This window comes from Panthera uncia, chromosome D4 (genome assembly GCF_023721935.1).
Source record: "Panthera uncia isolate 11264 chromosome D4, Puncia_PCG_1.0, whole genome shotgun sequence".
In the NCBI taxonomy this organism is placed as follows: Eukaryota; Metazoa; Chordata; class Mammalia; order Carnivora; family Felidae; genus Panthera; species Panthera uncia.
The window spans coordinates 17,204,756-17,230,503 of NC_064807.1; the positions used below are offsets into that span (position 1 = coordinate 17,204,756).

At 43.3% G+C, this 25,748-nt stretch overlaps 1 protein-coding gene across 2 annotated transcripts in view; it reads left to right on the forward strand.

The window, feature by feature from the left end:
- The window catches only part of PCSK5 (proprotein convertase subtilisin/kexin type 5), a 445,686-nt gene that overhangs the window by 101,064 nt on the left and 318,874 nt on the right, over nucleotides 1–25,748 (forward strand). For both annotated transcript variants that reach the window (XM_049633868.1, XM_049633861.1), the window contains exon 4: nucleotides 24,329–24,472. In XM_049633868.1, the coding sequence (XP_049489825.1) occupies nucleotides 24,329–24,472 (144 nt within the window). The remainder of the gene's footprint in view (nucleotides 1–24,328; nucleotides 24,473–25,748) is intronic.

Consider the following 25,748-nt stretch of genomic DNA (forward strand, 5'->3'; position numbering starts at 1 on the left):
TTTCCTTTCCTTTCCTTTCCTTTCCTTTCCTTTCCTTTCCTTTCCTTCATTCTAGGCCCCTTTTCTTTTTCCTTTCCTCTCCTCTCCTCTCCTCTCCTCTCCTCTCCTCTCCTTTCAATAGCTTTTCCCCATTGAGGGAGAGGCCATTGCCCATTTTGAATCTTTTTTTGTAAGGTTTTTTTTTAATTTATTTTTGAGAAAGAGAGAGAGAGCCCCCACAGTAGGAGGGGCAGAGAGAGAGAGGGAGACACAGAATCCCAAGCAGGCTCTAGGTTCTGAGCCGTCAGCACAGAGCCTGACGCGGGCTCGAACTCACAAACTGCAAGATCATGATCTGAGCCGCAGTCGGACGCTTAACTGACTGAGCCACCCAGGCGCCCCAGTGAGGAATGATATTTTAAAGTCAAGGTTTTGGTAGTAAGAGTGTCCTTCATTCTAGGCCCTTTTTCAATCAAAGAGTCTAGAGATCAGGATCATGTATCTGGAGTTGGTTGTGTTACCACGATTTAATCCACTAATACGGGTTCTTCCTCTTCTTAACCCATTTCGTATTTCTCTCCCCTCCCTCCCACAGTGAGAACCAGGGTTTTTATCAATATTAATAAACTTACTACTGGACGCACAAAATAGTATTGCAATGACTTTACTGACACCACTGCCAAAAAAAGATTTAAGTAAAATTCAAGATTTCTTTTTGTTCTTAGAATAAATCCCCCTGTGGCAATCCAGTCAGGCTACTTGAGTCAAAAGTTGCTTGAACAAATACTTTTTCCCCTCTATGATGATATCATTAATTTCATATCTAGTTAGGTTAATTTGTTTCTGTTTGGTTCAATTTAAGAGCACCCTCCCCCGTCTCTGTATATTTAATTTTATTAATTTATTTTCTTTTGTAATATGTAAAACTATGGTTCAAAGTAAAATGCTTAGGATACTATCCATGCATTTTTTTCTTCTTTCTTTTATTACTTAATATACCCTGGAAATCACTCCATAGTAGTTCATAGGGATCTTTCTTCTTCTTTTTTACAGCTGTGTTGAAGGCGAGTTACCATAGTTTATTTCACTGGACATTGATGAACACAATTAGGTCGTTTGCAGTATTTTGTTTTTACCAGTACCTCCATACTTGATAACCTGATGCATATGTTTCTCTGTGTTGTTAGAGCTTTATTTTCAGGGGAAATTCCTAGCTGTGGGATTGTTCAGTCAAAAGGCAGATGCAAATATTAGAGTTTGTCTAACCCCCTTAGTGGGGGCTGGAATCGTTTATATTCCCATCGGTGCTTTTGAAGAAGACCCGTTCCCCTCACCTTACTGTGTTGTCGGTGGTGAATTTGGACGAGTTTGGGAGGTGAGAAATGGTGTTTCTGGATATGTTATCTGATATTAGTTTACAATGCCTATCATTTTCATTACCCTAAGCCATTATTCTTGGACATTGGGAATACTGCGTTCTAGAAGTCAGATTCTGCCTTATGAGCGGATTTTAACACATTTTCTTTGAGTGGCAATTTTTAAGCTCATGGCATTTATATACATGACCAAAAAACCTCAACTCTGCCATACTATTTTACCATATATATATATATATATATATATATATATATATGTATATATAAAGTATGTATACCATTTCACTGTGTTTCCTTGTGTGCTTTGTTTTTGCTTTTTTAAAATAATTTTTTTTGGGGGTGCCTGGGTGGCTCAGTTGGTTAAGCATCCAACTTCAGCTCAGGTCATGATCTCGCAGTTCATGAGTTCGAGCCCCACATCCGGCTCTGTACTGGTGGTGTGGAGCCTACTTGGGATTCTCTCTCTCTCTCCCTCTCTCTCTGCACCACCGCCCCCCCCCAACTTGCACACATACACACTCTCTCTCTCTCAAAATAAATAAATAAACTTAGAAAATAAAAAAATAAAAAATTTTGTTTGGCTTTTGGGAAAGTTTCGATTTTTATTTTAGTGATTATTACAAATAACGTTTATAGGCTCTCATTTCCTTTTTTCCTGTCTTAGGCTTTTATATTTGGTTTGTCAGCTTTAAATGATAGTCTTCAACTCTTACAGTCCAACTATTCATTAGTTTATTCTATCTTAGCATTTCTAATTTTTTCATCTTCTATTTTAAGTTCCTTTTTCCGGCTTTGTCAGAACACATAACATATACTTACTTTTCTTCTATCCTTTTCCTACCTCTGCTCTTAATATCAGATTACAATTATAGTTCATGCTCATTGTCAGTTCTTTGGCCAGTCATGTGTTGGTTGGATGAAGCATATCCCCTGCTACACTCCCTAGAAAGGGTTTATTAGCGTAAAATTCCCTGAGTTCTTAATTGTATAAAATAGTTTTTATAGCCTTGATACTTGAAGGGTACCCTGATTGATGACTTCTTTTTACCTTGCTAGTGACTCTCTTTTCTCTCTCTCTCTCTCTCTCTCTCTCTGTCTGTCTGTCTAGAGGCACAGAGGATTTTTTTTCTTTAGAGAATTGTTAATAATTAGATACAGTTATAAGTATATTGGATCTTCTTTGCCTGTTTTCTTAGCTACTTGCCCTTGGATCCTTTTAATCTCTACTTTGTTTTTTTGTTCTGTTATTTTTCTATCTGTATGACTTTCCTCAGTGCTCCTGACTATAGCTTCAGTTGAATTAATTCTCTGCTAGAGACCTTATAATTTAATTATTGTTTTTTTTAATTAACACATTTTTTTAAAGTTTATTTATTTTTGAGAGAGAGAGGGAGTGAGGGGGGAAGGGCAAAGCAAGAGGGAGAGAGAGAATCCCATACAGGCTCCACACTGTCAGCACAGAGCCTGATGTGGGGCTCGAACTCACGAACTGTGAGATCATGACCTGAGCTGAAACCAAGAGTCAGAGGCCTAACCAACTCAGCTTCCCAGGTGCCTCTAATGATGACTTTTAATATAGTTTTATCTTTGATTTATTTCCAGGGTTTTAGTCAACACTAGTTTCACATCTTTCTGGGTGTTTTCCTGTCCATATGTGTTTTAAAATTTTTAATTTGAGCTCTCTTCTCGTATCTTCAGGCTCTACATTAGTGTCTTTCGTTAGAGTTTACATGTCAGAGTTTTGTTCTGTTGCAGATTCTTGAGCAGGAATTTTAGAAGCTGGAGTATTTTGATTCACCTTTTATTTCGTGCTTGTAGAGACGTTGCATGGATATTCGCCCACTGGTTTCCGTTTGTTTTGAAATGTTTTTCTTTCCTAGGCCATTAGGAGCAGTTGCGTGTGGACAGAGGTGGCGAGCTCAGATGAGTTGTTAAGTTCCACATTCAAGAGTGCACTGGCCTCTCAGTACACTACAGTTTATTCGCTTTCATCACCGTTTTTGGAGGGAGTTGGTCTTCTGACCTTGTGACTTTTCTTTTCTTTGTTTGTTTTGGTGTCTACTGTTTCTCTTTTTCCTATCTCCTTCTCCAACAAGTCTTCAAAGAGTGCCCCTTCCAAGTTGCCCCCTCTCCCCCCAGAAGATGGCTCCCAAGACTGCCATCTCTGCTCCTTTGCACATTGAGCCCTGTGCGGGTTTCGGATCTGTTCTTAGTATTTCTCTACTGAAGATGGAGCTTTCTCTTTCTGTGGTGATTATACCTGTGTTATATGGGGATTCTGTTCCCTCTCTTTACTTGTCTGCTTGGCCTCTAGCTGACTGTCTGCCCTGGAGTGGTCTCCAGAGCCAGTTCTGCTGGATTTGACCGTTCTTCTACTTCTGCGCCAACTGGGGGTTCATTGTGTTCTTTTTCTCTTGGTTATGCTGTGGATTTGTATGACCCATATTTTAATAATTTCTCCTGTTTGGTCTCCATGTGTTTTTCGAAGGCGGCATGAAGAGATCACAATCTAGGCGGTTTTCATTATCCTACTGAAATCAGGAGTAGATTCTCCAGAGCCTCTTCTGGATGTGAAGAAAATGGAACATAGCAGGTTTCCTTCCCTTTGCGTCCCTGTGGTAGCGATCTTACTTCGCCGGGAAACGCAGATGCAGTTGGTTGAACTAGGAGACGTCACAATCAGTAACAAATTATTACCATTCCAGAGAGTTACCTTCCGTGAGACTTACGGTACTAAAGGTTGCCAGATTTAGCCAACACAAATACGGGAAGCCTAGTTAAATCTGAAACGTAATAATTCCAATAAATAATGAACAACGTTTTAGTATACCTTTGCCAAGTAGGGATGGATCAAAGGATGGGTCTGATACTGAGGGGCTTCCTTCTCTTGTGAAGAAAAGCTTTTTGTGACTTTTCCTTCCTTCCGGAATGGGATACTGGGGAGGGATGTGGTATGTGAAACCGTAACAGTTATCTTGCAACCTGGAGGCACCTTCAGGGGACAGAGGTCAGCTACATATGGCGGCCGAGCAGTCACCGAGAACCTGGTCCCTTAATGATATCATTAAGCTGCTGCACCCGACTCGGAATCCCCCAGTTCCTGATTTCTTGAGGAGCAAGTAAATAACTTTCTGACTGTGATTCATTAGGTTTTCTTTTCCTTATAGCTGAAACCACTCCAAGCTAATACAGACTTATTCTCACTAGGAAGTAACTTCAGGAATTTTATAGATTCAACCCATTTTTGTTTACAGGAAGGTTGATTTTTTTTTTGTGAGCTACAGGCTTTTGGGAACAGCGACCGGTCACTTCATTGTTTACCTTGCCCCTTTCTTCCCTCCTACGGAAAATAAGGGTGTTGCAGAATGAAATGGAGAGGGTGGGTTTTCCCACATGTCACCTGGGCAGCTCTTTGAATCTCTTCAGATCCAACTGAACATCTCCCCCCACTTTGTCAAGCTGGAAGTCTCTCCCCTAAAATCAAAGGTGGAAACATACCCCTGTTAGACATTGGGATGTCCTGGACCGCGATTGATTGTGGAGTATTTATGTTAATTCCCCATGGAGAGCCTAATTGGATATAGGTAGAAAAGACAACAGATGCTGGAGAACTATGTTCTAAGATACGGACTGTAGTCCTGGTGAGTGTGTTCATGGGAGGTGCAAACGCTGGTGTTGAGTTTACCTGAGTCATCATTTCTTTCATCAGTAAATGGCGGGGAAAAGTGACCGTGTTACAGGAGCAGTGTTCCAGTTCACCCTGACTATGCCGTTATAAGAGTTACTAGAGACAAGGTTCAATGCCCACACCCTAAAAACGAAGATGCACCACTGTGTTTGTATATAGCACTTTCCTGGCATTGCTGTCTTTCCTCCGACCAAAGATATTCCATGGGAGGCTATTAAAGCAGGTTGCTTGGCTAGATTCTTAAAAGGAATTCGACATTTTTTATTAGTAAGAAAAACATTTGCAATTACGCTTAACTTGCTAGTGTAGGATAAAAATGACCTTGTTTTCTTGCCCGTTATATTTCAGGGTCTAGAGAGAATCTCACCAGGTTGGAGAAGCCATCTTTTCTGAGGGTGCCTTTATTGAATAGCTAATCAAATGTATTATGTGGAATCCTCTGTCTTTTCAGAAGCATCTTCTACTTGCCACAGTAGGAGAGGCATTCGATGTATTCTTGGCCTGTCCAAGCAATATGCGTTATGGTCCTCTGAGGCAACTTTGTAGATGTTATGCTAGTTTACGTCTTTAAGTGGACATTGGAAGCAAAGATGTCAGGTGGATTCAGACAGTTATTTTTACCCAGTGTAGAAGGAACAGTATTAAAGTGGGCTTGTCTGCAGCTATCTGAATTGATTTTGTTGGTTGTCAAAGGTGAGATTGTTTTTGCTTTGCAGTAAAAATAGATTTATTTTTCTGTTGGCCCTATCACAGAAATGGCACCTGTCACACCCTTTGTTGCTGTGGGTATTTTATCTTTGGAAATTTTTCGTTTTTAAATTTTTATGTGAAACGCGAAGTGGTTTTTGTTTTGCTCTTCTTCGTTTTAATTTTAAGTGGCGATCGGTGTGGAACCTCAATTTTGCTCTGGCTTACTCTTCTAGGGCTGGGGTTCGTTGCCTGATCCTTACAAACATCTCTCTTCAAAATGAAGGTTCTGTGTTCAGTGACTAAAGGTCAGCTCAATTATAGCACAATTGTAAAGAACTCAAGGTATAAATTTAATAACACGTTTCCCTTGATGTTATCTCACATCTCTTTCTTTAATTTCCTCTGTAACTATTACCGTAATCTCTAATTATACTATTTGTCTCATTCGTCTATTTATAATCTGTCTACTCCAACTTAAGTGTAAATGTAGTGAAGGCCAGACCCCGTTTTCTCATTCCCCGATGGAGACTCAACTTCTAGAAAACATTTAATTAGTATTGGTTGGGAAGTTAAAAACAAACTAATAAAACGTAAGTGAATGAATGAAATGTTGCGACAGTTAACAGATGTGGAGAAATGGTGTAGTGTAACTGCCATTACTCTAGCTATTATGGGGTAGGGTCATCATGTGTAGATACGTGTCCTTCAGAAGGGTTTACAGATAACTCAACTGGGACAAATATACCTTAATGACTAAATCTTACACATACGGTTGAAAACTCTCCAGCTGTTCCCGTAAATGAAGAAGCCATCTTTAATTTCCATGTCTGTCGACACTTCAGGGGCCTGCAGCCCCGAGGACATCTGCCTGCAACTGAATGGGGGACCCCAGTGAGAACCACCTGACTGACCAGTACACTTTTTTGGTTCCGCTGTATGTACCAAGCCTATTCTTTGATTATACAAAAACCTAAAGCCTGGCTTATACTTGGGGGATTCACATTACTAGGAAAAAGAAAAGATGTGCGGGTGTCACCCGGGGCTGTTGTGTTGGCGGGAAAGCAAAGGGGAATTCAGATTTTGTACGCAACTGCAGCTAGTTATGACCACGTAGGTCTTGACCGCCCTTTCTCTCGATAGGGTTGCTTGATTTTTAGGCATAAGAACTTGACACACCGACACTATTATTCCTTCTTTGGGGAGCTTCTATACCACAATTCCGGTAGGTTGCTTGTGGAAATCGATGTGTATGAGGTAATGACTTATTAGAGGGTGTGGCAAGAACCCTTCAGAGCCTTCAGAATGTTCAGAAAGTTGAGTCAGTAGTCTCCTACCCAGAGAGATCCGAGGTTAAAATCCGAAAAGGCTGTCTGAAATTCCATATCCCATTAATTTTTATGCGTAATTCCAACAGACTACTCTCATTTGTTCTCTAGTGGTATCTACTTCGTTGCCTTTTCTTGAGACAAAAACACTTTTAATGTTTAAGACCGAACTTCTGGGGCTCCTGGGTGGCTCAGTCGGTTAAGCGTCCAGCTTCAGCTCAGGTCACCGTCTCACGGTTCATGAGTTTGAGCCCCCATTGGGCTGTCTGCTCTCAGCACAGAGCCTGCTTCAAATCTTCTGTCCCCTCTCTCTGCCCCTCCTTCCCTCCCTCCCCACCCCCCATCTCTCTCTCTCTCAAGAATAAATAAACATTGAGAAAACTGAACTTCTGCTGCTCTGTCTGTTAAGTTTTAACAAGTTAAGCTTGTATTTTTTTAGGAGAGTTCAAGTGGTTCTTATTCTGGAAGGGGAGGAGCTTATGCACGAGTTGTGGACATCACTTGAACACGCGTGGATTCGCTGTTACGTGGACTTGATTCTCTCTTCCTCTTCCATTCTTTTGTGTCCTCTCCCTTCTACATATGAATCATTTCTGGGACTTGATCTTGATGGAAAAAATCCTTTAGGAGCATTTGATCTATGGGAATCTATGGGGAGCTGACTTAGGGAAACTGAAGTTGCTTTTACTGTTCAGAAGTTCTGCAGAGTCCTGGAAAGGGGCACACCCTTCAGTAAACATTTTACAGAAGTCAAAACGTGGTAGGACTTGGAAAGATACTTGCATGTATTGTCTGTATGTTTCCTTGTCTGTCCATCCTCTGTGCCTCCATCCTTCCACACATCTATTTAAAAGAAGCTGATTCTGTGGTCAAACCTCACTGCAGAATGACTGAGGGCTTGGGAAGATCTTGTGTAAGTTTATCCCTGTTCTTTCTCTTTTTAAAAAAAAAAATTAATGTTTTTTATTTTTGAGAGACAGACATAGCATGAGTGGAGGAGGAGCAGAGAGAGAGAGAGAGAGAGAGAGAGAGAGAGAGAGAGAGAGAGAATCTGAAGCAGGCTCCAGGCTCTAAGCTCTTAGCACAGAGCCCGACACGGGGCTCGAACTCACGAACTGTGAGATCATGACCTGAGCCGAATTATAACCGACTGAGCCACCCAGCCCCTACTATTATTTTTCATAAGAATATTGCCCTTCATGAAATAAGGTGATGAAGAAACGTCATATTAGTAAGGCAGGAAGACTGTATTTAACTATCTGCAAAAGGTAATCACATTTTTCCTCCCTGACCTTAAATGTCTCCAACATTAGAAACAATTGTTTTCTGTTTTTCCTCAAAATTGCTTTTGTGATTTTGAAAAGATAAACGTAGTGGGGCAGTTGAGTTCTGAAGCCAGTTGATGATACTTATCCAAACCATACCACATCCTACTCATTTTAAAGCATGGGAAAAGTCCTGCCGTCTCCTAGCCCTTCTTGTTGAGATCTTGGTGGAAAAAAGAAAAAAAAAAAAAAAAAAAGAGACCCGAGTCTCTGAGCCAGATTTATGCATAGCGACCAAGAGGCTGAGGAGTTCTATGCAAGCAGAATTTTGCACACAATGTAAACAAAGAAGTTACATGTTAGAAAAGAATGAGGCTTGCTCCTTATTAATGTTTGTATAATTATTAAATAATGCAACTCAATTGCTTTTAAAATTCATTTTCATGAGCTCCCACATAGGAATTGTTTCCTGGCTTTATAAGCGCTTAGGGGAAACATTTTAATTGAGATCATCCTTAAGTAAACACAATTTACTGATGTACTAATTACACAATTTGGGCAAAGAGTAGATTACAAATTCTTGGTTTTGGGTCCCTAGTCAGCCAGGAAGAAAGTCACTTGGTAAAACGGAGTTTCTCCTCAACTCATGGGAGAATTTACTGCATGACTAGAAGGAAAGACAATATACAAATGGAGCCATTGACTGAAAAGTGGGGGAGAGTCCGGAAAGGTTCACCTCCATCGTTGCCATGAGTCACAAAGGAAAACAGACCTGCGCCCCAAGCGCCCCTCCAGCCGGTAGAGATTTCCCGCCAGACCCGTAAGGGGATAATAGCTCGTCTGTCACTGGGTTGTGTCTCTTATGAGATCTTCTGCCAGGACTACTGAACATCATTAATGGTACATTAGCATAATCGCATCCCCAAATGAATATCTGCACTTACATAATTCCTTGTGAAGCCTTCAGTCTCTGCACATTTCCTGTGTTATTTCTTAAATCCTTTCCTTGGCAGAGTCGAATAAGCAGGTGTGCCCTAGTGTGAGCCAATGTGTGGAAGACAAAGATTTCTAGATCTTACTTGAACCTTTTCTGTTACCTGCTACCTGCATAATATGTCTTGACTATGTAGATTATCTTCTGCCTTTTACCCAGCGTTTACTTCTGCTGTCTTAAATAAATATCAATTTGCAAATTATCGAGTATTTTTACTGTGAACTCTACAGGTTATAAAGATACATAATGCAGACTCCATTACTTCAAGTGGCTTGTCATTTCATTGCAAAGATAAAATCCATATATAATCAGAGATTGCTGGTGTGAATGCTGCATGGGGTGAGCAGAGAAAGGCTGGGCTTTCCAGGAAGGGAAGGTTTGAATGAACGCACAGCCATCTTAGAATTTGCTTTAGGGGGTGCCTGGCTGGCTCAGTCTGTAGAGCGTGTGACTCTTTTTTCTTTTTTTTTTTTTTTCTTTATTTTTTTAATTTATATCCAAGTCAGTTAGCATATAGTGCAGCAATGATTTCAGGAGTAGATTCCTTAATGCCCCTTACCCATTTAGCCCATCCCCCCCTCCCACAGCCCCTCCAGTAACCCTCTGTTTGTTCTCCATATTTAAGAGCAATTGACTCTTGATCTCAGGGTTGTGAGCTCGAGGCCCACATGGGGCGTGGAGACTACTTTAAAAAAAAAAAAAAAAAAGAATTTGCTTTAGAATCACATATGTGATACACTTGGGCATCCTCACTGCTGTTCCTCCCCAATTATCCAGCCAACCCTTCTCTCCCAGATGAGTTTTTCCACTCTAATGCTCCAATTTTCTCCTACCTTTCTGTTTGGCCTTCTTCCCCCCCAGGCTAATAACCTCATATGGTCATTAGCTTTTGCTGCATAAAAACCATGCTCAAAACTTTGTGGTTTTTTTAAAAAAAAAAGCTATGTATTAGATTTGTGATTCTACACGTCCTCAGTTGGGCTGAGCTCAGCTGAGCCATTCTCGGGTTTCATATGGCATCACTAATGCATCTGTGAGCCATTCTGGGTCAGCCTGGGGCTCGCTGGCCTAGTGTGCTTTTAACTGGGACAGTTTTTATCTGTTCTGTGTGGTCACTCATCTTTTAGCAGCCTACCATGGCTTGCTCACATGGCCACCAGGAAGGATTGCAAGTGAAAGGGTGTGGAAGCTGTGGGACTGAAGCAGTGTCGCTTTCATTACATTCTTCAGGCCGGAGTGAGTCACCAGGCCGGCCTGGAATCAAAGGGGGAAGAAATAACCTCATAGCTTGAGGGGAGGCATTCTAAGTGCCATAGGTTTAGGGAGCAATGGAGAGTTGCTTCAGATGCATCTGGTAATGACTCCAAATTTTGCTAAGACCATCACATTTACACACTATATGCTGCCCTGGGGGCATTTTTTAACTTTGAGGCAACAAATGGCACCGAATATTGTCTGTTCACTACCAGATACTGGGGGGGACTCGAGGGGTGAAGATGTTAGTGCTTTACAGACATGAAAGAGATTTTGAGACGGGAAATAGCATGACGCGAGCATTGTAGGCAGAATGAATTCAGCTGGGGATTTGAGCAGAAAGAAACTTGAGGTCTCCATACACAGTTGCGACAGGCTACTCCTTTACGGATATCACTCTACTTTCCATACTTTTAAAACTGAAGTCCATATTTTCGTTCTCTCACCAAACTTCCCGTGCTTCCTTTCTCAGCATGCAGTCCTACCATTTATGTAGTCCAAGCCAAATATCTGATGGTTCTTGGGTCTTCTCTCCCTCCCCATACTCACTCATCGTTACTAACGGCAAATATTTACGATGCCCGCTGTGTATCACATACTGTAATGTATTCTCACTAATCTAGGCCACTGTCATCTCTCAGTCACTAGAGCTGCCCCCCAATTAGTTGGTCTCCGTGCTCTCCATATTGTTTGTTTGTTTTTTAAGTAGGCTTCATGCCCAGTGTGGAACCCAATGCAGGTCTTGAACTTGAATCGTGAGATCAAGACCTGAGCTGAGATCAAGAGTCGGACACTTCGCTGACTGAGCCACCCAGACACCCCTCCTTTATGTTCTGTAGATTCCACGGTGACTTTTTAAAACTAAATGTCCTTTCAATTGGCATATAATTATTGAACTTCTATGTGTTAGACTCTGTGGATACAGAAATCAATAAGGCAAAGTGGCTGCCTTCCTGGAGAATATAATCCAGTGTGGGAGACATGTGATGAAGAGGCAAGTTGATATATAATATAGTAGTTATGAGTGCCATGAAGAAGACGAAATGAGAGCCAAGGGTAGAGAATGACCCAGAATACTACTTCAGATCGATTGATTAGGGAGAATCTCTCTTGGGAGTTGAGAGTTGGACATCAGATAGGGAACCATGTGGGTATGTGAGTAAGCGTAGCAGCATATCAAGTATCACAGCCTTGGGATAGGAGTGGTGTTGGGATGGAAAACAGTGGTGTAGTGGAAGAGATGGGGCAAGAGGTCAGGAAGATGGTTTCGCATTAGGCCATGGAATGAACTTGGTAATTACTGAAAATGTGAGGGAAAGTCATTGGAACTTGAGAATGATGGGGAACGTTTATTGAGATTAGTCTGCTATAGTTGACAATGATCACTGTACTGCCACCTAGAGAATAGACTGTAGAGGCTTAGGAGATGAAAGTTGGAATCTGTGTGTAGCCCTGAAGATGGTGGGATTAGGTCAGGTTCAAGAGTGCTTTCGAAGGATCTGCTATAGGAGTCAGAAGGGAAAAATCAAGCGTTTTCCTTTGGAAGTGCTTTGGAATTAAATTTCAGATGCATTTTAGGCATCCAAACCACGTTAATGCCTATCTTAAAACCCTTCAATGATTTTACATGGAATTAGGATAAAACTCAGATAAACAAACAAACAAGTATGGCTTATTTTTTTTTAATATATGAAATTTATTGTCAAATTGGTTTCCATACAACACCCAGTGCTCATCCCAAAAAATGCCCTCTTCGATACCCATCACCCAACCTCCCCTCCCTCCCACCCCCCATCAGCCCTCAGTTTGTTCTCAGTTTTTAAGAGTCTCTTATGCTTTGGCTCTCTCCCACTCTAACCTCTCTCTTTTTTTTTCCTTCCCTCCCCCATGGGTTCCTGTTAAGTTTCTCAGGATCCACATAAGAGTGAAAACATATGGTATCTGTCTTTCTCTGTATGACTTATTTCCCTTAGCATCACACTCTCCAGTTCCATCCACGTTGCTACAAAGGGCCATATTTCATTCTTTCTCATTGCCACGTAGTACTCCATTGTGTATATAAACCACAATTTCTTTATCCATTCATCCGTTGATGGACATTTAGGTTCTTTCCCTAATTTGGCTATTGTTGAGAGTGCTGCTATAAACATCGGGGTACAAGTGCCCCTATGCGTCAGTACTCCTGTATCCCTTGGGTAAATTCCTAGCAGTGCTATTGCTGGGTCACAGGGTAGGTCTATTTTTAATTTTTTGAGGAACCTGCACAACGTTTTCCAGAGCAGCTGTACCAGTTTGCATTCCCACCAACAGTGCAAGAGGGTTCCCGTTTCTCCACATCCTCTCCAGCATCTATAGTCTCCTGATTTGTTCATTTTGGCCACTCTGACTGGCGTGAGGTGATATCTGAGTGTGGTTTTGATTTGTATTTCCCTGATGAGGAGCGACGTTGAGCATCTTTTCATGTGCCTGTTGGCCATCCGGATGTCTTCTTTAGAGAAGTGTCTATTCATGTTTTCTGCCCATTTCTTCACTGGGTTATTTGTTTTTTGGGTGTGAAGTTTGGTGAGCTCTTTATAGATTTTGGATACTAGCCCTTTGTCCGATATGTCATTTGCAAATATCTTTTCCCATTCCGTTGGTTGCCTTTTAGTTTTGTTGGTTGTTTCCTTTGCTGTGCAGAAGCTTTTTATCTTCATAAGGTCCCAGTAGTTCATTTTTGCTTTTAATTCCCTTGCCTTTGGGGATGTGTCAAGTAAGAAATTGCTATGGCTGAGGTCAGAGAGGTCTTTTCCTGCTTTCTCCTCTAGGGTTTTGATGGTTTCCTGTCTCGTATTCAGGCCCCTTATCCATTTTGAGTTTATTTTTGTGAATGGTGTGAGAAAGTGGTCTAGTTTCAACCTTCTGCATGTTGCTGTCCAGTTCTCCCAGCACCATTTGTTAAAGAGACTGTCTTTTTTCCATTGGATGTCTTTCCTGCTTTGTCAAAGATGAGTTGGCCATACGTTTGTGGGTCTAGTTCTGGGGTTTCTATTCTATTCCATTGGTCTATGTGTCTGTTTTTGTGCCAATACCATGCTGTCTTGATGATTACAGCTTTGTAGTAGAGGCTAAAGTCTGGGATTGTGATGCCTCCTGCTTTGGTCTTCTTCTTCAAAATTACTTTGGCTATTCGGGGCCTTTTGTGGTTCCATGTGAATTTTAGGATTGCTTGTTCTAGTTTCGAGAAGAATGCTGGTGCAATTTTGATTGGGATTGCATTGAATGTGTAGATAGCTTTGGGTAGTATTGACATTTTGGCAATATTTATTCTTCCAACCCGTGAGCACGGAATGTTTTTCCATTTCTTTATATTTTCTTCAATTTCCTTCATAAGCTTTCTATAGTTTTCAGCATACAGATCTTTTACATCTTTGGTTAGATTTATTCCTAGATATTTTATGCTTCTTGGTGCAGTTGTGAATGGGATCAGTTTCTTTATTTGTCTTTCTGTTCTTCATTATTAGTGTATAAGAATGCAACTGATTTCTGTACATTGATTTTGTATCCTGCGACTTTGCTGAATTCATGTATCAGTTCTAGCAGACTTTTGGTGGAATCTATCAGATTTCCATGTATAATATCATGTCATCCGAAAAAAGTGAAAAGAACAGTCACAGTCTGGCCCCAGCTAACCTCTGCAGTCTTGTCTCTTTCCATTTTTTTCTTCACCCACTGCTTACTGTCTGTATCCTCCAGCGGTTCTGAATTTCGTTGCGTTCCTTTGCCACTCCAGTCTCTCTTCGAATTTTTTTTTTACATTCATTTATTTTTGAGAGGCAGAGAGAGACAGAGCACAAGTGCAGAAGGGGCAGAGAGAGAATGAGACACAGAATCCGAAGCAGGTTCCGGAGCCTGAGCTGTCAGCACAGAGCCCGGTGTGGGGCTCGAACTCACAAACCGTGAGATCATGGCCTGAGCCAAAGTCGGATGCCCAACCGACTGAGCCACCCAGGTGCCACCCAGCGTCTCTTTGATTATTCTGTATGCTTACCCCAAATAAACACGTCCTTTCCACCCCTTGCCTGCCCTCTGGCTACTCAGCTCGTGTTTGGGGGCTCAGATTAAATGTCATTTTCTCCAGGAAGTACACTCCCCCTTTCCTGTCTTCCCCCTGACTGGGTTCCATGTTCCCATTCTACCCCAGCAACCCCCATTATAATGCTTAGCAGGTGTTTTTGTGAAATTTCTTGCCTGTCTGACGGACGAGACTTGAAGGGACTTGAGCACAGGGACAGTGTCTGAGTCAGTAGGGTGACCAGAATATAGTACGAGCTTGATCACAATACTTTTTTAAATGACAGGGGCGTAGATTGGAAGTATAAGATGGGTTAGAAAGGTAAAAAGTAGCAGAGCGGAGCCAACAGCCCGAACTTCAAGGCTCTGTGGAAATCGGAAGCCATGTGGAATGATGACAGGAAAGGAGGAGAAGGAGGCAGAGGCTGCACACCCAGGTTTCCCAAACCTGACTGATTTTAGACGTGATGTATTTGAGATGGGAAGCCTGGCAGTGCAATGGGCTATACATGTAAAGTGAAGCTTGGTCTCAGTGTCTCAGAAACACCCAGTAAGTTTTAGAGATTGTGGTTACCCTTTAGCAACACCACCAGATGATACAGCTGAAATCTGTTCTCTAAACACTATGACAGGGCACATGGCAGTTCCATAAAGGAGAAGCGATTTGTTTGTTGGCTTACTGGTTTTTGCTTTGTTACATATTTTTAGGATTGAAAGGTTTTTTTTTTTTTTTTTTAATGTTTATTCATTTTTGAGAGAGACAGAGAGAGACAGAAAGACAGACAGGGACAGAGGATCCGAAGGAGACCTTGTACTGACACCGGTGAGCCCAATGCGGGGCTCAAACTCAAGAACCATGAGATCATGACCTGAGCTGAAGTCAGACGTTTAACTGACTGAGTCCCCCAGGCGCCCCGGGACTGAAAGTGTTTCATTCAAGCTGTGGCAGGTTAGGAAAGAATCAAAGAGGATCACAGAGTTAACAAGCGAGAGAAAGGTTGTCCACTCAGCTGGACCGCCCAGTTATCCTTTGGCTGTTCTGCCTCAATTCCTCTTTTTTCTTTTCCCCCAAGACCATATATAAATTTTTAGAGTCGTTTTAGCTTCACACTAAACTTGAGAGGAAGGTCCAGAGATTCCCCATATACCTCCTGCCCCAATACATGCCTAGCTGCCCACATCATCACCAGCTCCCCCCAGAGTGGTACATTTGTTACAGTTGATGAACTTACGTTGATGCATAATCACCCCAAGTCTGTGGTTTGCATTAGGGTTCTCCCTTGGTGTTATACAGTGTGTGGTTTGGGACCGATGTATAATGACACGTATCCACCATTAAGGGTATCACGCGGAGTATTTTCACTGCTCCCCAAATCCTCTGTGTTCTACCTATTCGTCCTTCCATCCCCAATCCCTGGCGACCACTGATCTTTCTACTGCCTACGTGGTTTTGCCTTTTTCACGGTGTCCTATAGTGGGAATCATCCAGTATGTAGCCTTTTCAGATTGGCTTCTTTCCCTTAGTGATGTGCAGGGAAGTTTCCTCCACGTCTTCTCATGGCTTGATAGTTCATTTCTGTTTAGTGTTGAGGAACGTTCCATTGTCTGGACGCATCGCAGTTGGTTTAGTCCATAACCTGAAAGCCATCTTGGTGGCTTCTAAGTTTTGGCATTTATGAATAAAGCTGCTGTAATAAGCATCCCTGTGCAGTGTGTGTGTGTGTGTGTGTGTGTGTACGTAAGTTTTCAACTCCTTAGGTAAACGCCAAGGAGTGTGACTATTGTATGGAAAGAGGAGGTTTAGTTTGTAATATACTGCCAAACCGTCTTCCAAAGTGGCTACATGTTGCATTCCCGGCAGCGATGAATGAGAGTTCCCGTTGCCGGACATCCTCACCAGCATTTGCTGGCGTCGGTGTTCTGGATTTCGGCCATTCTAATAGGTGGGTAGTTGTATCTCACTTTTATTTGCATTTTTCTGCTGACACATGACGTGGAACATCTTTTCATATGCTTGTTTGCCCTCTGTATCTCTTCTTTGGCAAGGTGTCCGTTAAGGTCTCTGGCCATGTTTTAATAAGGTGGTTTGTTTGTTTTTAATTGTTGAGTTTAAGAGTTCTTTGTGTATTTTGGATGTGCTCTTTATTAGATGTGTCTTTTGCAGATGTTTTCTTCCAGTCTGTGGCTTGTCTGCTCATCGTCTTGATATTGCCTTTCACGGAGTGGAAGTTTTTAATTTTGATGAAGTTCAGCTTTTCAGTCATTTCTCTCATGGATTGTGCCTTTGGTGTTGCAAAAACTGAGAATAAACTGAGGGTTGATGGGGGGTGGGAGGGAGGGGAAAGAGGGTGATGGGCGTTGAGGAGGGCATCTGTGGGGATGAGCACCGGGTGTTGTATGGGAACCAATTTGACAATAAATTTCATATTAAAAAATAAAAAAAAATAAGGCGTCATGGTACCCAAGGTTGTCTAGCTTTTCTCCTGTGTTATCTTACAGGCGTTTTGATTTTGTATTTTACACTTAGGTCTCTGATCCACTTTGAGCTAATTTTTGGGAAGGACGTAAGGTCTGTGTCTACATGTACTTTTTTCTTTTTTTCTTAATGTTTATTTATTTATTTAATTAATTTATTTATTTTTGAGAGAGAGAGAGAGAGAGAGAGCAGGGGAGAGGCAGAGAGAGAGAGAGGGAGACATAGAATCTGAAACAGGCTCCAGGCTCTGAGCTGGCAGCACAGAGCCCAACGTGGCTCGAACCCACGAACTGTGAGCCGAAGTCAGACATTTAATTGACTGAGCCACCCAGGCGCCCCTAGGTATACTTTTTTCATGTGGACGCCCAGTTGTTCCAGCACTGTTATTGAAAAGACTGTGTTTGGCCCCTTGTATTGCCTTTACTGCTTTGTCAAAATCAGTTGGCTATACTGACTCAACTTCTTGACCCTCCGTTATGAGTAGAATTCTCAGAACTGGATTTCTTCTCGTTTTCCTCTGTATAAGCATTTTTATATCCCACAGCCTTTATACTCCTAACATCTGCTCTTTTCTGGTGTTTCTTTGGTATTATGTGGGACATCCTTGAGATTTTGTAACTGGGAAACGATCCTCCGTGAGAATTATAGTAGATGTTGAACCATGATTCTCGAAGGGCTGGAATATTGGTGTAAATGTGTGGGATAAAAAAAATGTGTGATGATTCCTAGGAGGCCATCTGACCAATGTAAAAGAGAATAGTTGGACACTGCTCTCTACTCCTTCACCTCATCCCTAGTGTCTAGACCCACAGCCACAAATGTAAAATATTCAGGTCCTCCCAGCCACCCATGCAAACGTTCAGTTGCCCTTTCAAGTTTGTATGATCTATATTTCCAGACAATGAAGAAAACCGTTATCTTACTATTTTGTGGTAGTCTCTCTGTCTCTCTCTCTCTCTCTCTCTCTTTTTTAATTTTTTAAATTTTTATTTTTTATTGTTTATTATTTTTGGGAGAGAGAGAGAGAGTGTGTGTGTCTGAGAGCAAGCAGGGAAGGGGCAGAGAGAGAGAGGGAGACACAGAATTGGAAGCAGGCTCCAGGCTCTGAGTGCTCAGGACAGAGCCCGACGCTGGGCTCAAACTCACAGACTGTGAGATCATGACCTGAGCTGTAGTCGGCCGCCCAACAGACTGAGCCACCCAGGCGCCCTTCTCTCTTTCTCTTTCTAACTAGTGTTCTTTTCTTAACTATTAGGAACACTCGTGTCTCCTATATCTGTGCTCTCATCAACAACATGATTGCAATAACAGAAACATTTGTTATGTACTTTATCTTCTTTAATCTTTATGAAAGTTCTCTGCATTCAAACTCCCAAGTCGGGTTTAAGAATGTAGGAGAACTTGACAAAATCACGTAGCTGGAAGGTAGCAGAGGTGGGATTTAACTTTTCCTCTTCTGAATCCCCCAGCTGCAATAGTTGCTATGCCAAGTTTGGTGTTAATGAAACATATTGGGCTTCCTTGGAATTTCTGGAAAATCCACAAATTGAATAATCATCCTTGAATAATTGGACATTGGATCTGTTTTGGCCAGGGGCATCCTCCCCCCCCCCCCCCCCACCATGTGTTTGATAACAAAGGATTTGAAATTCATCAAATTGACTCCTAATAGTAACCGTCTTAGGACTTCCCTAGCTGAATTGAGATTTTTAAAAAATCTGTGAAGTCCTCTTTGGTTTTGGAGTCACAGAACCTCTATTTCATGTATCCCAAGAAGAGCCCATCAGCTTATGGCCACAAAAGTCCAAAGTCCAACTTCTTCAGGTAGCCTTGAGAAAGGAAGGGTAAAGAAAGATCCTCTCCAGATAAATGCAAGAAGTAGTAAAATGATTGTCTGAAAACTGTGAAGGGGACAAGTATGCCTGGGTACTTACCAGTAGTTTCCAAGTACTGGGAAGCAGATGTCAGACGCACTGGAAGGGACAACGTCATCGGAAATGGAGCAAGGCTGACAGTGGAGTGAGTCGTTCCTGTGGTTTGTTGGATCTGCCTTCTAAGAGCTCACGAGAGCTTATTATTAGAGATTCAGGGATTTTGTGAGCGTGCTTTAAGACTGCACGTGATGGGAGGATTTACACCATGGAAATTGGCAAACGCTACAAATAAGGGACTTTTTTTAAGTTTACTTTTTTTAGTAATCTCTATACCCAATGTGGGGCCTGAACTCACAGCTCTGATTGAGGTCTTATGTTCTTCTGACCAAGCCAGGCATGTAGCCCAAGCTTCCTTTTTTTTTTTTTTTCCTTTTTTTATTAAAGAATTGATTTACCAGCAATCATTGGCTATTTAGTAAAGAAGTGAACCCTGTGTCATTGAAACTATTAAAATTAAAATTGAAAATATTAGGTGATTTCCTAAAAGATGTGTTGGAATAAGTAGAATTAGGAAAAATTAGGTCCCTAAAGTCTTACTCATCTGTATTCTACCTTATCACTGGAATGCACTGATCACAGTGCTAAGGCAAGTGAGATTTGTGATTTGAATTTCTTTACTGGTGCTCCATTGTCCAACATCTACTCCTTATCTACTCATGGATTTGTGTGTGTTGTGACTTCCTCTAAGCCCCTTCTGTTTTAACGGAAGAGTTTCCATAGCCCTATGGTCTGGTGTCAGCTTCCTTTTGAATCCTCGTGTTAATATTGACCAGCGGTGTGAACTCAGAGGGGTTACCTAGGCTGATTAAGCCCCATTTTTTTTTTAATCTGTTAAAAGCAGATGATAAAAGGACCGCCTTCAAACAGTTGTTCTGAGCCTTAGACCACAAAAAGTGATTAGTCCAATGCTTGGCCATGGTAAGGATCTTGTAGGTGTCAGTTATATTTCCCCTTAAGGGAGTATCGATTCTAGTGTTTGTTTTTTGTTTGCAATTTCTTGCATCTTTTGGACTCCACATTCTACAGAGAATTTCAAGTATGTGCACACTTTACTCAGTTGACTAGATGGGTTTCTGAATTTGTCTGTGAAGCAGAATTTTTATGTATTTCTTTATTAACACTATGTTGTCAGAGATGCAGTCTTATCAGCCACTGTGCTGGTAACAGTGAACAGTAGATGACTTCAATGTTAATGGCTCTTGGGAGCATATAATTTGGCAGGCCAGTGAAGACCCTCAGAACTTGGAGAAGTTTAAAAAGAATGACGTTGAGAGTAGCCCTCTGCCCCCCCCCCCCCCCCCCAAACAATGGTGAGAACATAGCAAAGGTGTTTATTTTCAGGATAAACTGTTCTTTCGATGAGCAAACACTGTGATGCGTTTATGAGGACACAAGAAAAGCAGACACACGCAGAGTGGCTTATAAGCAGAATGGCTCATAACCCTGGTGTGGAAAAGGCCATTTCTAGAAACTCACAGAGCAAACTCTTTAAAATTTCATTCCTAAAAAGAATAAAAGCTTTTCTGGATGAGGAAGTGGGAGACATAGGTGGCAATCATTGTTTCTGCAGGTATGTTCCCTTTTGTGTTGTGTCTAAATATTGAGTCACCTGTGCATAGACCATCATGGAAAGGCAGTACATTATTCAGAACTGAAGGTGCATACGTTTATTATAAACAGTTCATGTTGCATACACTGCGCACATAATGTGGTTTTCATCAACTTCAGATAGCTAGAAGGGTCTGACTGGCCTCTTTTGTGAATACCGGTCTATGGACTGCATGTGTGGTAACAATTTCAAAAACCAGTCTTTAGGCTCAGCTCTGGCAGAGATCTCAATGTGATTGACTATGAGGAAATCGTGGCTATTCTAAGTCCCTTTTGCCTTTGGGAGATGCCGTGACACAGATTCACATCAAGTAGAGACCGGTTTAAAGACCATCTCAACAAGGCAGTTAAGGAAGAGACTAATTCTCATCTTTGGTCATTGTTGACTCACATCAACATTTTCCAGTCTTTGCTCTTTGGATACCTTGGTTGTATGAAGCAACCATATCAGGAACATGTTTGGAAGTCTGGAACACTTAAAATATGTGTTAAAGGGGCTCCTGGGTGGCTCAGCCTGTTCAGCGTCCGACTTCAGCTCAGGTCATGATCTCATGGTCCATGAGTTTGAGCCCCTCGTCGGGCTGTGTGCTGACAGCTCAGAGCCTGGAGCCTGCTTCGGATTCTGTGTCTCCCTCTCTCTCTGCCCCTCCCCCATTCATGCTTGCTCTCTCTCACTCTCTCTCTCTGTCTCTCAAAAATTAATAAATATTATATATGTATATATGAACATGTGTTAAAAATCTAAGGATCCCATTCAGAATTTAGGGTTCTGATTTAAGGGTCCTCTGACCTAATTACTCATTTGCAAGAAACACTCCAGGCTCTGATTTATTTTTTCCTTTGACGTTTTGGCTCCTTGCTGTATTAGATTATCCAAATGAAAGTATCAATTGGATATTTCCTCTCCTTCCCCTTCCATGTTGGCAGATGAAAAGAAGAAAAGGTGGCACAAAAATATTTAATCTGTTAAAGTCAGATTCAACGGAAGCAGAGGTGGAAGAAAGAAACCTAATTGCTTCACTTTTACACACATGTTTTCCATAGACGGCTGGTTTTCTTCAATTTTCATAATTACAATTTCAGGCAGCATCCCTCCACTCCAGGATGGTTATCCCATTTGTGGGTTACCCATTTCCTGCGCATTTCCTTCCTCCAGCCCACCTCTTGGCCACATTAACATTATTTCATTTCGCAAACGATACCACAGGTGGCCAGAACAGGTTTTGAAAAAGAGAAAATGAAATGGAAACCTGTCAAGGTTGCTTTGTGTTACATTACAGTGTTCGGTGAGGAGAGGCCCACACCCTTGGCCAGAATGAGACTTCTGGACCACGGAGGCATTTCGGAAATCTACACTGTTCCTTTCGTGATCGTCTCCGTTAACCGAGGATTAGCTGGCTAGATATCTCCGACGAGGTCCGAGCAGAGAGTTTAATCGCGGCGGTGCACTTGGAAATAAGGTTGAGGATGTGCCCTCACTTCTGGCGTGTGACCAGCCCGATATTGCCTGAAATCCTAGGTCGGGCTTCGTTTAATGCATAGTCTTGTAGGGGCCCACAATCCATAAGACAAAGTCCACACACAAGAGGCAACGGTCAACAACGATGCAACAGAATATAGCGAGTAGGAGTCGGATTGCGTAGGGCAGCATGTGTTTGTGTATGTGTCTGTCTGTCTCCACCCCTGAGTTCAGGGCAGGAGAAGAGAGAGACGAGGAGGGCTGAAGGACATGAGAAGTCTCTGTGGGAAGAGGTGGGTGCTGAGGTGTGCCTGGAAAACTGGGGGCAGGCAGGGAGAACAGAATTTGGGTCAGTGCCGTAGTAGGGAGTGTGGGGGGGGGGGGGGGGGGGGGCCTCGCGTGTCCGAAAGAAGTCCAGACGGTGAGAAAAAGAGACAAGTGTTCATAAAAGAGATGAGCCCCCGTTCCCTGTGAAACTGATGCTATCTGTGGTGAAAAATGGGCGTGCCCTTTGTTAGGATGAAGCCACTACTCAGGTGTGTTTGTAGCAGTCAATAAAAGGCAGCCTCATTTGGAGAATAAATTTGCAAATTCATGTCACGGGCTGTTAGAGGTATCTGTCTCTCGTTAGCGTCGGATTTTGATGGATGAAGTTTGGAGAGAGGTGCGCGTCCATTTACTCAGCGTGCAGTTAGTACAAAAGCCCGGTCATGGATGGTCTGACCTCGCTCCCCCTTCTGATTGGCTGTCTTCCAAGCCATTCTTTCCCTTGGTCCCCAAGCTTCCGCCCTACGCCACCTTGTTTCTCGTTCTTCAATGTGCTAAGCTGTCTGCCGTCTTATATTATAAGGGTATATTATATACCCTTGCATCTATCGTGTCCTTTACCGACACGCTTAGCTGTAGGCTCTGGGCAGAGCAGCCCTTTCTCACCAATCAGGCATCAGGTCTGATTTCACTTCCTGAGACCAAGGGCCCCACCTCCCATCCCGCCTAGAGTTGTGTGCATGGGCCCTCGGCATTCACCCTCGTATCACCCTCTTGAATTCCTTTAAAAGCCACGGAGGGCTCTGAATGGTGGTACTTATTTTTTTCTTCATTACCTGTGTCTGTCTCCTCTTTAGAGGGGTCATCAGAACAGGGACCTCATCTGCCTCGTTCGCCGCCATACCCCGGGGGGGAGTAAGTGCTCAATAAAACGTACGTACGCCACGCGGGTCCATGGCAGCCGGATCTCCATTATGCCCAGAGCCTCCGGAGCTTGCATTCTCTTCCCCTTCGTGAAGATCCAGAATGGTAGGATCCGGGGTGGCATTAAGTCACAGCACGTCTTTGTCCCTTTGTTTCCCTACCGAGGAAACAACGCCACTCAGAGGGACCTTGGAGAGAGAGACGCTCCGAGGAGGCAACTGTATGGGTTGGGCAAATGCTGGCCTGTCAGGAGGAGGCCCTGGGTCAATGCATTTCTTGATGTATTTATATGTTGTAGCCATTGTGGAATGAAATGACGATACGTAACGTGCTAAGCGTCCATGTTTCTCCAGCCTGCCCTCTGAAGCCCTCACACGCCTTTCCTGTGCATGTTACCTGTCCAGACTCGGTTCTCTTTCTTCTTTCCCTTCTCAAAGCGCCGCTGACTGAGTGTGTTTGCCCCCTACGTATTTTGGTACGACCGCCGTGGTGAATTCATCAAAAGCAGCTCAACAAAACTGTTATTTTTCTTCCCGTCCGTGAGTTTCTCATGGTAGCACACCTCTGGCTGACACTGTCCAGAAGCTGCCTGAGTTCTCATTTTTTTTTTTGGCTAGCCTGGTTTCCAGGTGCCTGGGGAAGAAATTATAAAGTACATGTTCTTTAGTTACCTAGGTTGAGTTTATAAATGAAATGTCACCATGCCTTTCCGTGTGCCATCGATTCATGCTAACAATCAAGTGATACTTCCGTTACTCTGCTGTCGGGATATACTTTCTTTTATTCCATTTCTCCCAAAGGATGTATGGTATTTGGACAGGGCAGAGCCGGCGGGAGAGATTTCTCTTTCACTTGCCTTCCCCACATCCACCCTTCCCGCTTCCTCCTGTTACTGTGCTAGAGGCCCGTGCTCCTGCTCTGCAGGCAGGCACCGGATTTCTGGTAACTCGGTGCACGATCTCGACCCGCAGATGATTCGCGCACCTTCCAGTTATCGGTAACCCGCGCGGTCTGATTCTCCGTCTTCCTTCCATAGCACTGCAGCGACAACACGCATCCCTGCCAATCAGACATGAATATCGAAGGAGCCTGGAAGAGAGGCTACACGGGAAAGAACATCGTGGTGACCATCTTGGACGATGGCATCGAGAGAACCCATCCGGACCTGCTGCAGAACTATGTGAGTGTGGGCTGTGGTCGGAGCCCCTCCCCTCCCCCGTGGAAACAAGGGGACTCGTGTCAGGATTGGCAAAAAGGGGGGCTACGGCGGGAAAATGCAGCTGACGGAGACGGTAGGCTCCGAGTAGTGTTTTCGTCTTAGACGAGCCACGCCCTCCGAACGCGGGAAGCAGGAGACCCCGCTTTCCACTTGCAGGTGCCTTTGATGTTCTGATGACAAAATGCAGGTGAGAAGGCAGCAGAAACCCCCACCACCAACACCAGTCACCACTGACAATGACCGCTCTTCTCAGTGATCCGTCCACGCAGCCAGGCAACGCGCTCTGTCTCTTGTATAGAGAAAAGCGGGCTTAGAACTTTTCTCAAGTTATCCATCCGGTCCCTTTCTTCCTGTCCGTTTTCACAGGACAATAATGATCACGTTCCTACTACTCCTAGGAAGCAGCAGTCAGTTCCTGAGGAAGGAATAGTGATTCCAGGACTCCTGGAGAGTATAGGATGAGCCCGAGACCACGGACCTAGTGAAAGTGCTGAGGCTCAGTACTCGCCCTGAAAATCCTGGTTTCGACACCCGGTGCCCACCGAACACCGGGGTCAGTTTCTGCCCCTAGGGCCTCTGGGTCCCCTTTGCCACCGTGATATCCACTGCCTGGAGATGTATCAGTGAACCCTCTGTCCTCTACTCTCCAAGATCATTCCTTCCATTGGCTTCCCCTTTGCAAGTTTTGTCGAAAGTGCCACAATTACCTCGCCACAATGCCATTCTCTGTCTGGCCTCAATTTGTGTCGCCTGACACCTTCGGGTTCTCTTTGAAATATTTCTTCTGGTACAGAGAGCCCGCAACGATCCCCCACTAATCTGCAGATAGAGCCCTGATTCCCATGCAGGCTCAGCAGAAACTCCAGGTGGATCCCACTCAGACCCATGTCTTCTGACTTTCCCTCGGACCTCTTTTCTGTTGCCACCCAGAAGCACTGATACCCCTGTGTGGCTCGTACCCTTCAGCCCCTTTCACCCACCTTCCCTCTCCCTTCCTCCCCCATTCCTTTTGATTCCAAAGATCGGGTCGCGTTGAGTCTTCCTAAGTTATGTTTTCATGTCGGTGTTGAAGAAACGTTTTCTCTTAAAATTGGTGACTTTTCTGTCCGCTTGCAAGCTTCCTCTCCTATCCCCGGGAATACAAGCAGCTCTAAATCGTGGCGAAGTCAGCTGCCCCTTGCAGAACCCTCATTGACCCTAAAGGAGGAAAAGTCGTGGGCCAGGGTGGGAAGCCTTG